Source organism: Ochlerotatus camptorhynchus, unplaced genomic scaffold, assembly GCF_037179485.1.
Source record: "Ochlerotatus camptorhynchus isolate MF236.1 unplaced genomic scaffold, CSIRO-AGI_Acam_v1.1 ptg000086l, whole genome shotgun sequence".
Lineage (NCBI taxonomy): Eukaryota > Metazoa > Arthropoda > Insecta > Diptera > Culicidae > Ochlerotatus > Ochlerotatus camptorhynchus.
Genome location: NW_027040576.1, coordinates 185604 through 199198, shown reverse-complemented (window position 1 = coordinate 199198; position 13595 = coordinate 185604). Strand labels below are relative to the sequence as shown.

General features: G+C 38.9%; 2 protein-coding genes across 2 annotated transcripts in view; both read left to right on the top strand.

Moving 5' to 3' along the window:
* wrm1 (wurmchen 1) overlaps positions 1–10821 on the top strand; it is a 34188-nt gene extending 23367 nt beyond the window's left edge. The window contains exon 4 of the mRNA XM_065218471.1: positions 10682–10821. Within this exon, the coding sequence (XP_065074543.1) occupies positions 10682–10819 (138 nt within the window). The 3' untranslated portion in view covers positions 10820–10821. The remainder of the gene's footprint in view (positions 1–10681) is intronic.
* A 50-nt stretch (positions 10822–10871) lies between these two features.
* Positions 10872–11724, top strand: wrm2 (wurmchen 2). The gene has a single exon (XM_065218472.1). It carries the CDS (start codon positions 10872–10874, stop codon positions 11040–11042), a length of 171 nt encoding a protein of 56 aa, XP_065074544.1. The 3' UTR covers positions 11043–11724.
* The last annotated feature ends 1871 nt before the right edge of the window (positions 11725–13595 follow it).

Sequence of the window (13595 nt, the reverse complement as noted above, 5' to 3'; positions counted from 1 at the left end):
AGAATACAGTAATGTGCTGTGGGGACACAGTGATTTGTTATGGGGAGATTTAATTACTTTTTTTCTTCCTCAGTAGAGCTGACGTATTAGCGAACTAATTTGTCTGAGTCGTTGTCGTTTGGCTTAAATTTTGAGTCAAACCTTCCAATTTTGATGGTTTTACATAATACAGTAATTACACACTTAATTTTTTTCGCCGGGATTCCAACAGCCGAGTAGTTCTGCAATTTATTTTGCTGAGATTCATTAAAACAATTGCCGAGCTAACAAATAACTATTTGCTGAAATATCAGCTAACAAACAGATATTTTGCAGAGATATCAGCAAAAGTAAATACCGAGGTAATCGGCTGTTGGAGATTTTACCGAGCTAGATTAAGTGTGTAGACGAAAGTTTGGTAAAGGAGATGATCAACCCGATTCCTACCTTGTTCGCTTTCTACTCTCTAAATACAATCTTCACACTGCCGTACTCTAACGGAAATATCAATAATAGAAATTCTCACTCAGCTACACGATAAGCATTTCCTCACTCAAGCTACTTTTTGGTGAGTTGTGAACCGTTCACATTTTCATCTCTCCTTTTTCACCGATAATTCATTATCCTCTCTCATACATAATCCGAAAATATCTCTCTTCAAAACCCAACGAAAATACTTTTTCATCACCCATTTGGCTCTGAAAACTACCAAGAGCGAAAAAAATACCACCCCAAATTGTTCGGCTCCAACCCAATGTGATGTCAACAGTTGAGTTCCGCTTATTAAATGGTTGACGAAGTGTGACATCATACTGTGTTTTCAATTAAAACAGCGGCAGAACGAAAGGGACAACGATTTCACATAGCCTCACCTGTTTGCATTTCATTGGTTTCAACCAGTCCGGCAGATTTTTTATTATTTCCTTTTTATACCTCATATCATAAGGGTCATCCATAAATGACGATTCAATTTTCTTACCAATTTTAGACCTTCTCCGCCCCCTTCGTGGCGTTTTTTCTATACATTATGCATGGTCCGTTACAAATGTTGAAACCCCCTCTCCATTACTCCTCAGATTTGACGTAATTTATGGATGTGCCCTAACTGTTATTTTGGTTCTTAATTTCGGATAATCGTTTGCGTGCGGAAAGTGAATTTTCAGGTGTATGAAAGAAGTGAAAAATCATTATCGGCATCAAGAATTCACTGAAAACGAAACGATTTATCTGCCGCTCATGCTCTCCGTAAAAAATAAATCGCTGTTGCTTTTCACGCGAAAACTGCTGTGAGCGTATAATATTCTCTCGCTTCTCACATTCTCATCTATTTCTCCTAGCAGGTGAAAAATTACGTTTCTCTTCTCAAGTAGGCAAAAGTTTGGAACTCTGCTTTCATTTTCTGATTTATCGTATAAAATTTCCACTTTAAGTCTGATATTTGACGTTAAGCATCTCCAACTATGCAATCTAAGGAAGTTTTAGACTAAATTTAATAGAGTTTAGCGATTATCCCATGCATACGCAGATAATTAATAACTTTTTCTACCACTAGAAAGTGACCAGAGTGTGACATTAACTAAAGTCACGTCAAATCACACCAAAATTCAAGTAAAGGATGTTACGATCCAAATGTGGTCGACTTAAACCACTTAAACCAACTCCCCGGCAAGGTGACAGATAATCTTAGTTTCACGTACCCACTTGCAAAATAGTAGATGTCGCCACACAACGTAAACAAAGGGACTGCCCTTCACCGCCGCAATGGTATTTCTCTATGGGAAGGCAACTTTTTGTTTCACCATGTGTGGATGTCAAGCAACAAGCAAGAATGCCATGTGAAAAGAGCGATTTATGATTTTCGTGGTGAAATGAAATAAATCCAAACAAATTGGAACAGATTGATGGAAGTTTTTCTTATATAATCAAATAGAAATAAAAACACATTGGTTAATTCTATTATATTTTGCTCTTGAATATTATCAGTCTTGAGAATAATGTTTCTGAGCATACTTGTGCGGTGAAGACTTGCAATAAAAAGCCGTATTATTAAAAACAGTTTACTTCCCCATCTTTCTATTGAGGGGTGAAAAAAAATACAAAATTGATTCTTATTCGCGGTGAGTAGCAGGTTTGCTGTGTGAACACTAACATTTCGTATATTCATTCAAACATGAAGAAATAAATAAAATAAATTAAAATAAGCGTCTCTCAACAAAAGATATTCATAATGAGCTTCTAAAACGAATAAATTTCAGTGATTGTCTTTTGTTACACCCGTCCGTTTAATTAACATTGTTCCCCACCAACTTGAAGTTTCAAGAAACAGATGAGGCTATCTGTTTTTATGTTCAGTATTTTATTTACTTTATTTACATATCTGCATTCGCCCTATTCAGATAACACTTCTGAAATTTGTGAGTTTGACAGAACCACCAGCACCAAATTTTCGGAGTACACTGGAAATGTACTGGACTTGTCAAGTTGCCCCCGGGTTGACTTAAACTTGAAGCATTTCTTTTAATCGAGCATTTGAAAAAAAAACTGAACGTCCCTTCATGTTGTAGGTGTGTGCGTGCAGAATGATGCCTCTATCCTGATTTTGACATTTCAAGCTGAACAATGCATTAGGTCCTAAGTAACATTGATCGATTCTCTTAATCGACTTTCTCTTTCGTTAATAACTTGGGTCTGACCGTTTCTTGCCGAGTTTGTCGTATTAGAAGCTAGCATCGACCTGTTACATGGCCGTGAGGATGCAAGGAGAAAGTCAACGAAGAGAATCTGTCTGTATGTAGCATTGTTCAGCTTGATTTGCTCTTCTGTTATCTAGATGGCGTCCAAGCAAGCGGAGCAACGCATCAAAATTTTACAGTCGCATCGCGAAAGTCCGTACTACGTCAAGGCAGACTTCAAACATTTTCCTGGGCAGGAGTTTTATACGGCAACCAGAAGGGAAAAAGTGGCAAACATTTTCAAGCATATGAAACTGTCGAAGTTTGCTATGAAATAAATGGTTCGATAGCCTGCATCTGTACCTGTGGCTTGAAAAGCGACATTTTCATTGAAACCCTGGATTGTCAACCAGGAAATTTACGTGAACGCGTGTCTGAGAAAACGGTTGCTGCCTTTCCTGAAGCAACAACGTGCAGATGGTATCCACAGACATAAATCCTCTTAACACGCCAGGGTCCGCTCAATCGAAAAATATTGGACCATCGTCAAGCAGAACCTGAAGAAGACCCAAAAAACTGTAGCAAATGAGAAGCATTTTAAGGCAAACTGGCGTTCTGCGGCAAACAAAGTAGACGGCAATTCGGATTCGGTCATCCGGAAGTTTGCATATTTTTCCTGTTTTTTACACAAATTAAACTTAAAAAATAAAAATAATTTGATTTTTTTAATAAAAAATTTAATTGATTTCCACGCATTCTTTTTTGACCACATTTTGATCGTAACACCCTTTAAAGGGTGTCCACATAATTTTTGCACCACTGAAATTTGCCCATAACTCATCCTGCATCCGATGAAAAATTACCAAATTTTGTTGAAATATACTTTAACGTGTATTGTTTACATCCTGTAAATTTGGAGAGATTCTGTTGTGTCGATTTCAAGATGGAATTGAAACAGCAAAGCAACCGTGCAATGATTTTGCTCGAAGACCAAGAAAATCCAACATTATCATACCGCAAACTCGGAAATCGACTCGGGATAGTACACGGTAAAAAAAGGACCCAAAAGTAAGTTCTTTTCACTCATCTCGGCACTATAGTGCTGGAACCCAAAAGTAGGTAAAGCGGGTCAAAGTAGTTTTCATTTACTTGTGTGCAATTCGTATGGAATTTCCACTCGCTTTCTACCTAAAAGTAAGTTAGTTGTACCCAAAGGTAGGTAAATATGACTATACTCAACGTTGGGTTCCCACACTTTACTACCCTTGTTAAATGGTTTTGCTCCTCCGTTTTTGACAACATTAGAAGGAGGAAAGGAGACAAACTAGTCAAAAGTAGGTAAAAGTGAACTGGCCGTTGGGTACTTTTTTCTAACCGTGTACATACTACACGCAAAAAAACCGTTCCGATATTGAGAAATCCAACTTAAACTCCTGCGCGCCTGGTGGCAGGAATAAGCACTAACCGACGGTGATAAGTCTGTGACAGCCCTTGACAATTTCATTGATTGTTTGCAAAATTGATTAATTTCAATGTAATTTCATGCAAATTTCTTGTCAGCATGGATGAACCTTGTACAAAATGCATAAGATTATTTTGTAATGCATTGTTCCTAAATAAAAAGCTACTTCAAGACAGTTAATTACAGAAAACATGTTAAGGTTTGAAATCATCTGCCGATTAAACAGCAGACAAAGTTGGCCGACTAAATCCATCGACGAAAAACTATTAAAAAGGCCGATTGGTCGGTGTAGCTCCAGACGAAAAACGATTTAATCTGCTGATTAATACACCGACTGAAATTAATTTTTAAGTGGCAATAGATTTAGTCGGTGGACGAATCGGGTGATCTGGATGATGTTTGTTTATTTGGAAAGTAATTTTTGAAACAAAGCACGATAAAATTCAGAATTATATACCATTATTACGAGTACTACTTTTTTGCTCGGATCATGTTTTGACTCCCATAGAAACTCGCTAGAATAAATACAAAATAATAGTTTTTTGGTTCAAATTTCAAAAATGTATTCAGTTTGACACATTATTTTGGACTTATCACCGCTGCGATTGCAGCGCCATGGTGGCCGATTGAAACTTGGATTTGTCAATTCGTGAACAAAAAACTAGAACTACTAGCAACCGGTCCGCACTCGTGTTTATTTCAGTTACCATGGGGACGTAATTTGTGATTAGCCTCGGTCCCTTTCAAATTGTATCATTATTTATGTACGGCCTTAAATTTGAAACGACGTCTCCCATTCATCTAGTGATGGCCGATTTTCATTCGAATAATCGATTAATCGATTAACGAACCAAGCATTAATTTCTCCAGAAGATCATCACCCATCGTTTTTAACATATGCTGCACTCTCATTGGTGGAAAAATGACAGCACAGCGAACAAAAAATAATCGATTAGATGTTAATTGAATAATTTAAAAAATGGGACATCTCTGATTTTGGTATGATTGTTTTGATAAAAATGAGCGCAAAATTTCATCTCTACCGAGGGGGCAGCAAAACCACAAAATTACCTTGCATACGGGGGGTATTCATTGGATGAAAGGGACCGTAATAGAGGACACTAAAATAGAAAGTTTTTCTTCCGACTGTATCATCTTAGCATGGATTAATTCCCATTAACGTGATCGAGTAATTCGAATTTTCATGAACTTAATCTCAAATCCGTGAACATAGGTAGTTCATACCTGTTCAGTGCGTCTAGCGATTTCGTAACGCTAAGCAAAATACAAAATAAAATAATGATTTCATTTTCGCGATTTTCGTTGCTGCAATCGTGAATTTGGATCACATGCAAAGCTGCTGTGTGTTGAGTTAATCAATCTGGCCGGAATCCTCGAAGGAAAGGGTGAACCAGTGAATGTCCTGTTCCAAAAGAGATTTACGTCACTGTCAACAGCTGTTACGTGTAAAAAGATAATCATTGCAATAAAATATCAACACCACAAACATTTGCACATTTCACTAACACCAATAAGCCTGTTTATGTGTGGACACATGATAATCATGTGGAATTTTACATGGAAATTCGCCAAAAAAAAAAATGTATCGAATTTTATGAGTGTTGAATTGATGAGCCGAAAGTGTGTCCACTCCATCTGCTAGACAGATGCCTGCTGCAAATTTGGAGTGTTGGTAAAACCAGGGGATGGATATGGCTGTCATATCGCTTAAGTTTGCTGCGTACCGAACATCTGCAACGTTGTTAGCGGTACCCTGATATGTTTTGTTGTTTTGATGTTGAGTACGTGTATGCAGCTATATGTCAAACCCCTGGGTAAAACCTGCATCGTTGCTCCAGCCCATTGTCATTTATACAAGGTCTGGGCCAAAGGGAGTTTTGGTGTTAGTAAAATGTGCAAATGTTAAGTGGTGTTCGTATTTCATTGCAAATTTTATCTTTTTACACGAAACAGCTGTTGGTAGTGACGTATTTCTATCTGTTCGCAGTATGTCGGCAGTGACGTATTATCCCTCTGTTGGCAGTATGTTTAGCAATATTTATAATATTTTTGCTTCTAACACCAGCAAAGCAAGCTGTCGGGCCAACAGACTGACTGGGTAGATCCCACTCATCGGTGCAAAACCAGTTAACTCATTTTTTGACAACTCCATACAGCATGCAAAAATTAGTGCGATCCACCCAGTCACTGAGTAGCCTCAAAATAGCGTGCAATGACATTTATATAAGATCTGTATATGTATACACAATCCAATCAAAAGATTGAATATTATTTTGATGTTAACGTTTTACAGTCCATGAACCATGTTCCCGTTTTCGAGGTTCACGATAACAAGCACAACTCATGAACTTTGATCACGTTTACCAGAACAAGATAATGATTTTCAGAATAGAGTTCACGTTTCTATGACTTGTGTTGCTTTTACTAGTACCCGGTGCCAGAGACGATGTTAAATAAGAGACGCGCGAAGACTGAAGCCAAAAGTTTCAATCGAACCGTCAAACGCGGTTCCAATTGAGCAATGTAAATAAACACGACCGCCTTATGAAGAAAAGCGTGGGAAGTGTTGAGCTTTGGGTTGAATTTAATTGTTGTGTTTGATTGTCTTTATTAAGGCTGTGTTCCATTTGGTGAATTTTCACTTAAATTTGACAGATGGAAAATTTTCAAATAAACCTGCTATTCCAGCAGACTTATTTCTGACAGACAAGGAATCAACTTTGACAGATGCTTTCTCGAAAATCGGCCGTTCAACAACAGAGGGATTTTCGAACAGCTAAATTTATTTTCGAAGTGTTAAATTTAAGTGAAAACTTTCCAAATGGAACACAGCCTAAGAAGATTTTCAGACAGACGCTGGTTCTCATGAAATATTTGCTCCAGCACAACGAAATACATCTACATAGGCTCTGTTACAAAGATCGGTGTAATTTTTTAAGATAGTAAAGATTTCACTCATACATGATAGGAGCAACGATTGCAGATTGAATAATTTTGTGCAATGCTGTGTACAATATACCCTCCAATGTGGTTTATTTGGTTTCACTCAGAGTTGTCAAAAATTGAGTCGTCAAATACTTCCATTGAATAGTAACACTACCGATACGGTTAAAAAAGTATTCATTTTACCGTAATGCTGAAGCAGACGACAGTCGCTCAAATTAAAAGTCACTTGAAGTAAACACAAAATTGCGGGTCGCCAAATCTTGCAGAAAACATAGAAATTAGTTGGCCGGGCAACCATATTTACTTTTATTCTCTCCGAGCGTCCCTTATATAACATCGTCTCTGCCCGGTGCAACGTAACGCAGACGCAGGTGCTACGTTTATTTTGCGGAACAATATTCACGATTTCATGATTTTTATTCATGGTGTACTTTCGTAAACGAAAAATTGACTTATTCTGAAAATCGTAACTTAAGTAATTTTAATTTTAAGTAATTTTGGAACGGATTTTTTTCCCGTGTTCTGTTTCAAGAGTGCTAAAACGATTTGATGAACGTTTGACCATCGAACACAAGCCTAGTGCAGGTCGAAAACCAGGTCCAGTGAGCAAAAACGTCCAACAGAAGGTGTTCAAGGTCGTGCTGAATTACATACGTACAAGGTCCAGAAGTTCCTCAATCGTGCTGAACGGCAGAATTTGGTGCCGACAACACGCGCAAGAAAGCTGTATCTGAAAATGTCACTGCCTGTGATAAATTTGATCAGCATGAGCATGAGCATGATTGACCGCCCACGGTTGCTGCTATGTTATTACTCAGATCATCTGCATTTACACAGAGAACCAACAGATGATGGTTGGGACTAACATTCATCCTCAATGTGTAATGGAGATCTAATACTTAGCAATACCAGCGCCGACCGTGTCCGAATGCAAGTCAAATAGGGAATAGGAAGGTATGTGTTGACGTGATACTCACTGTGAAGGAAACCGAGAAGTCATCTACGCTTCCATTAGCAATCACTGGAGTTTTGGATGTGGAGAAAGGTTTGCAGCAGGGATCGTTTTGGATATGAAGTTTAAATCGAGCATGAAATATAAATAGATGAAAAGGAAAGATATTACCGAAGGAATCAAGTGGACCTGCAACAAGCTGCCTCGTAGTATTTTCATATACTGTACTCAACCCAACAAACAATGTGAGCTGAATAAGCCATTTTTTAGCTGAAGAAGTATATTTTTGCCTGAATAAGCTCTTATTCAGCATTCAATGTTTGTTGGGAAATCATCTTTCATCTTGATGCAATAGTACCAGCCGTAGACGTTCCACGGGGATCAACATGAATTGGTTCAGATTCTTTTAGAATTTATTTGAAATACCCCTACTTCACTTCTAATAAAGTTTCAACGTTCGTTGATTGACCATTCTTGAAATTCTAGTTTAGGGGCGATTCAGAAGCGAAAAATTGGTTCTTGAGTACTGTAGTGTACTGGTTGTTTGTAGCTTGCGTGCTCTCATTGTAGAACCTGAAAGCAGTTCCCTTGTTATTGACCTCCGCAACTCCAACTCAAAATTACGTGCACAATTTGGAACTCAGGTTCAACACACTACTAAAACCAATATGTACTTGCGGTAAACGGAATGTGATTTTAGTCACAACCGGAACGGTGAATCAAGAAATTTATCTAAATGATTGCCTCCAAAAACGTCTACTTCCATTTTTGAAGCAACACGGTGTTTTGGACAGATTTAGTCTCGTGCCGCTATGCAAAATCGGTATTGGAATGTTATCGAACAGTGATGCAAATTATCATGACACTCACTCGACACTCGACAACGCATCAACCGACTATCGCTGACAGAACGTTTTGTCACGCAGTGAGAGGCAGAGTGAACCGGTGGAAACTAACGATTTTAAATTGGCTCACACTGGACTAGCCTATCGGTCTTAGTACTATACTATGTCTGTTTTGATTCGCTATGAAAGTTTGACAGATAAAATGAGGGGTTCGTGGATTTTCTTATGTTTCGAGGGGTGCATCGATTAGCTTGGGACCGAAGAGAGTACCAGAGATGAGCCAAATAGATGAGCACGTTTCTTTGGGACCTTCTGGTCTTAGAGTTACCTCTATGGTAGAGCCATGGCAAACAACAATCACTAATAATGGTCGCTGCTCACAGGAAAAACGTAACACTCGCTGCTGATGAAGTAAAGCACAACGAAAACAGTGATGATGAGAAAAAGCGATACGACAGATCTCTGAACGAAAGACTTGGACAGATTCAACTTTTTGGCCACATCCCTGACCGAAGCATTGGGATTCCGCTCAAACGCTTTCACGACACGCTTGTGATCCTGATCACTAATAGAACGTCCATTCTGACTGCATTTCTCCTTCCATTCGATGCTCAGAATTTTGTAGTAACGTTTAATCACACGACTCATCGTTGACTGCCCGATTCCGAGTTGTTTTCCGATGTTCCGATGAGAGAGTTGAGGATTTTTCAGGTGCTTGCGCAAAATCAATTCGCGACGTTGCTTTTAGGCTGACGCCATACAATACAGTGTAAACAATACACTCTAAACTACGTCTACCCAAATTTTAAGAGAAAATACCCAATGGGTAATTTTCAACGGGGTTTTTTTCCGTGATGCAATTCGATGTGGGACATCCTTTATGATCATTTGCGGCCACTTCCAGCACCGAAAGAAACATAGGTTACACCTGGGCATGCTTCCGAGTGCTTCCTGACCATAAGCTGCCATGAGCCACAACGTTCGCGTGAAAAGTCAGGCACAGACGCACATTTCATTCAACATTATTTTACTTATTATCTTCCCCGAATGTGGGGTTGAGCAATTTAGTCGCGATTCAATGAAGTAAGGAAGGGTCAGACTTCACCATAGGCAGATAAAATGAGATTTGTTTTTTTTTGCATGTAAATGTTTCAAGTTTGAAATTATGAATTCTAACTTTTCATGATTTGATTATTCCAGAATTATTAATTTCGTGCCTAGATTTATCTTAATATAAATCTATTATTGATACCTACCACTCACCACTTTTAACCAAGGTTGCAAATACTCATTTCAGCTAAAACAATGTTTTTCTAAATTATGAAATCATTAGATGCCATGATCAAATTTTTAATTGGTAGGATACAAGAAGACGTTGCAAAGAATGTGTTTGACATATTAAACCTGTTTATTTCACTTCATGAGAATCACAATCAGCGATTTTTCACAAACTCACTCACTCACTCACTCACTCACTCAGCGATCAGAAAATCGCTGATTGTGACTCATAGAAAGCAAAATTTACAGGTTTTATGTTTCAAACGCATACTTTGTAAGCTCTTCTTGTAAGTTACAAGTAAAACATGCCATCATACCATCTTTTGGTTTTATTATTCCGAAAAACATTATTTTAGCTGAAATGAGTATTTGCAACCTTGCTTTTAACAACCCTTAATCTTAACAAAGACTAGTTATTTCCATGATTTTTCGTTTTTATTAAACTTTCCAATTAATTGGAATAGTGCTATTCGGTGCAGCTCCACTCAAAATTACTGACACATTTCACTGTTCCTCTCAATTACAGCCCGACATCGAGCGCCCGGTCGAGTACACCGTTTCGCACCACCGTCCTCAGCACCAACCGCAGCAGCAGTACGGACGGGGAGCCGGCTACCGAGAGGAATACGTCGAACTGCACGCTAAACGCGAAAGTGACATCTAAAGTTCGATAACAACAGTACAAAACTTCATCAAAGAAAACCGCATACTGCACAATGGCATTCATTGTGGTATATCCTGCCGTGGCTTTCGTGGCCATGTTTGTCATCATCATCATCATGTTGATTCTCAGATGCGGTGGTCGGCTGGGACTACGCCACCATACGCTCCCGGATGACAATGACATGCGGGATCATACCTACGATCAGAAAGTCAGCTACGCCTGATTGATTATAACGTGTTCACACTCCCATCAGAAGAATGTTCCCCCTTCCCGCCACATATAAGCAATGATTAGAATCTCTGACGGACAGCGGAGAAATGCCAAATGTCTTACAGTGTAACGTCTTTTAGTTAGTAACAGATCCGTTTTTCCTATTTGTGTCACTCTTCAGTATATTAGTCGTACCACGTCAGCGAGAAAAGATAATCCTCAAGGGTGGATCCGGAAGTGCCCACAATCAAAGCGACTCAATCAGATTCTCTTTTCAAACCGATTTCTGTTCCATTTTTCATCACGTGACGATAGCAAAAAAGAAGAACCCTTTTTTGATTGAAAAAAAAATCCAACGGACAATCTTCTTATACGAAGAAGCGAACGAAGAAAATGTTTTCATTTCCGGTTGACCAAAACCACCAGCAACTCGTATCTTTAAGAAGGATCTTAAATGAAACTGATTCCATCCAATGTTTGACTTACTTTACGTGTTTTTAGATAATCTTTTTCTCTTTTTATACGGTAGTTGATAAGGAAGCGCAATTTTAAACTAATACGAGAAAATGACATTCCAAAACTGATTCAATTCATACAAATTGTGAGCATTCATCCCGTCGGCGGCAGCATCACTTTTCAAGCTTAACTCATTCCAATTTAGTGACAAACCGCCAAATGGCCTCCGCTGATAATAATAGTAATAATAATAAAAAGTCATAACAATAATTAGCTGGCAATATTTTTTATCGCTATTATCGTTTCCAAGGGACACACATACATTCGAAAGCCATATGAATTGGTTCATGCCATTTTCCCGCTATAGAAAAAAGAAAATCATTCAAAAACCACACTGAACAAATTTTACCCTTGGCACCACCGCTGGATGGTTTGAATGCAACAGCAACAGCGCCAACAATTGTTTTAACAAAAAAAAAAGCTTATAAAATGCATACAAATCAAACGCACTTCATTACTAATTGAATCGGTCGCGAGGGCCAGGCCTACAAAAATGGACGCGCGTGCTGCAGTTGTAGGTGTTTCAGGTGTGCGCGCTTTTCCACCTTTTTCGCGGACGGTTTTTAATTAGTTTAAAATGTTTCACCTGAATTCAGAAGGTACATACTAAACCACACGTACACTACAGCCAGGCGCCGAAAAAATTGTAGATTTTATATGTTTAATCCTACGGTAACGTTGAAGTTTAATGACGAATTGCATATCAGAGTATTGTCATATCAGAACAATAATTGTATTTTGAAACAAATGGAAACGAAAAATAAACATTTTTAGTATCATTACATATGTGTTTGGTTTTTGAAATTCATATTCAATCGAAATTGAATCAAAATATCCGAACGTTCCGATTAAAAAAAAAAAAAACTGAATTCATGGGTAGAATGTTTACGACTCACAGGTTTATACGATGGTTGATTGACGACTGGATTTAGATTTGAATGCAACGTTTTCGGCTCTGGCCGTCTGAATAGCAGAAAAACTTTTTTCATCGGTTTCAGTTAGGGTTGATGCATAAAGGGTGTCCACGATGAAATTGCCACACACAAAATTGATTCGCAAAATTCGAGTTTTCATCCGATTGCCATCAAATTTTCAGGGATTGAGAAATAACTATTAAACTTCATTTTACCATTTTACTCGTATTTTATTTACAGTCCATACGCAAATGCCCGCACCTTGGCCTTAACCCCGGCCATAAGATTCTGCACAACCTGTGAATCAACCGTTTTTTGCATGTAAACCCATACTTTCTTCAGTTCCTCGACTGTCTTCACTACCTTAGGTCGTTTAAGAAGGTGCTGCTTCATAATCGCCCAGTACTTCTCGATGGGGCGGAGCTCCGGAGTGTTGGGAGGGTTGAACATTTTCGGCACAAAATTGACCTTATTGTCCGCATACCACTTCAGCACGTCCTTGGAGTAGTGGCATGAGGCCAAATCTGGCCAGAAGATTGTTGGGACGTTGTGGGCCTTCAGGAGAGGAAGCAGCTGCTTCTCGTCGCGATTAGGGGCCTTTTGTACCTTGAACGTTCGAAGCCCAGCCTTAGTTTTGGCCTTCTGGACAAAACTTCGGCTTAGGTGCAGCTTCTTAGCCACATCCCTAACGGAGGCGTTCGGATTTCGGTTGAAGGCCCCCAACTACGCGGTTGTGATTTTTTGGTGTTGTACGGATTACTTTTTCCTTCACTTCTGGGCTTCCGATCGGTGGTCAACCGTTCCTCGAACCGCTTAATCACTCGCGACACCGTGGAATTCGCGATTCCCAACGTTTTAGCGATGGAACGATGCGAGAGATCCTTGTTCTCGTGATGAATGCGCAAGATTTTATCACGCACGAGCTGTTCTTTCGACTCCATTTCCGCGAGTTTTGATCACAGGACTTTAAAACTTGCAGGATGTAAATAATGCATTATGAACTAAATCCACCCAAATTGTCATTAAATTCTACCCAACGGTTAAAAAGTTAGAGGAATTTCATAGTGAGGCAATTTCATCGTGGACACCCTTTACACACTAATCGAGTCAGTACGGTTTTACTGAGTTTTTGAATT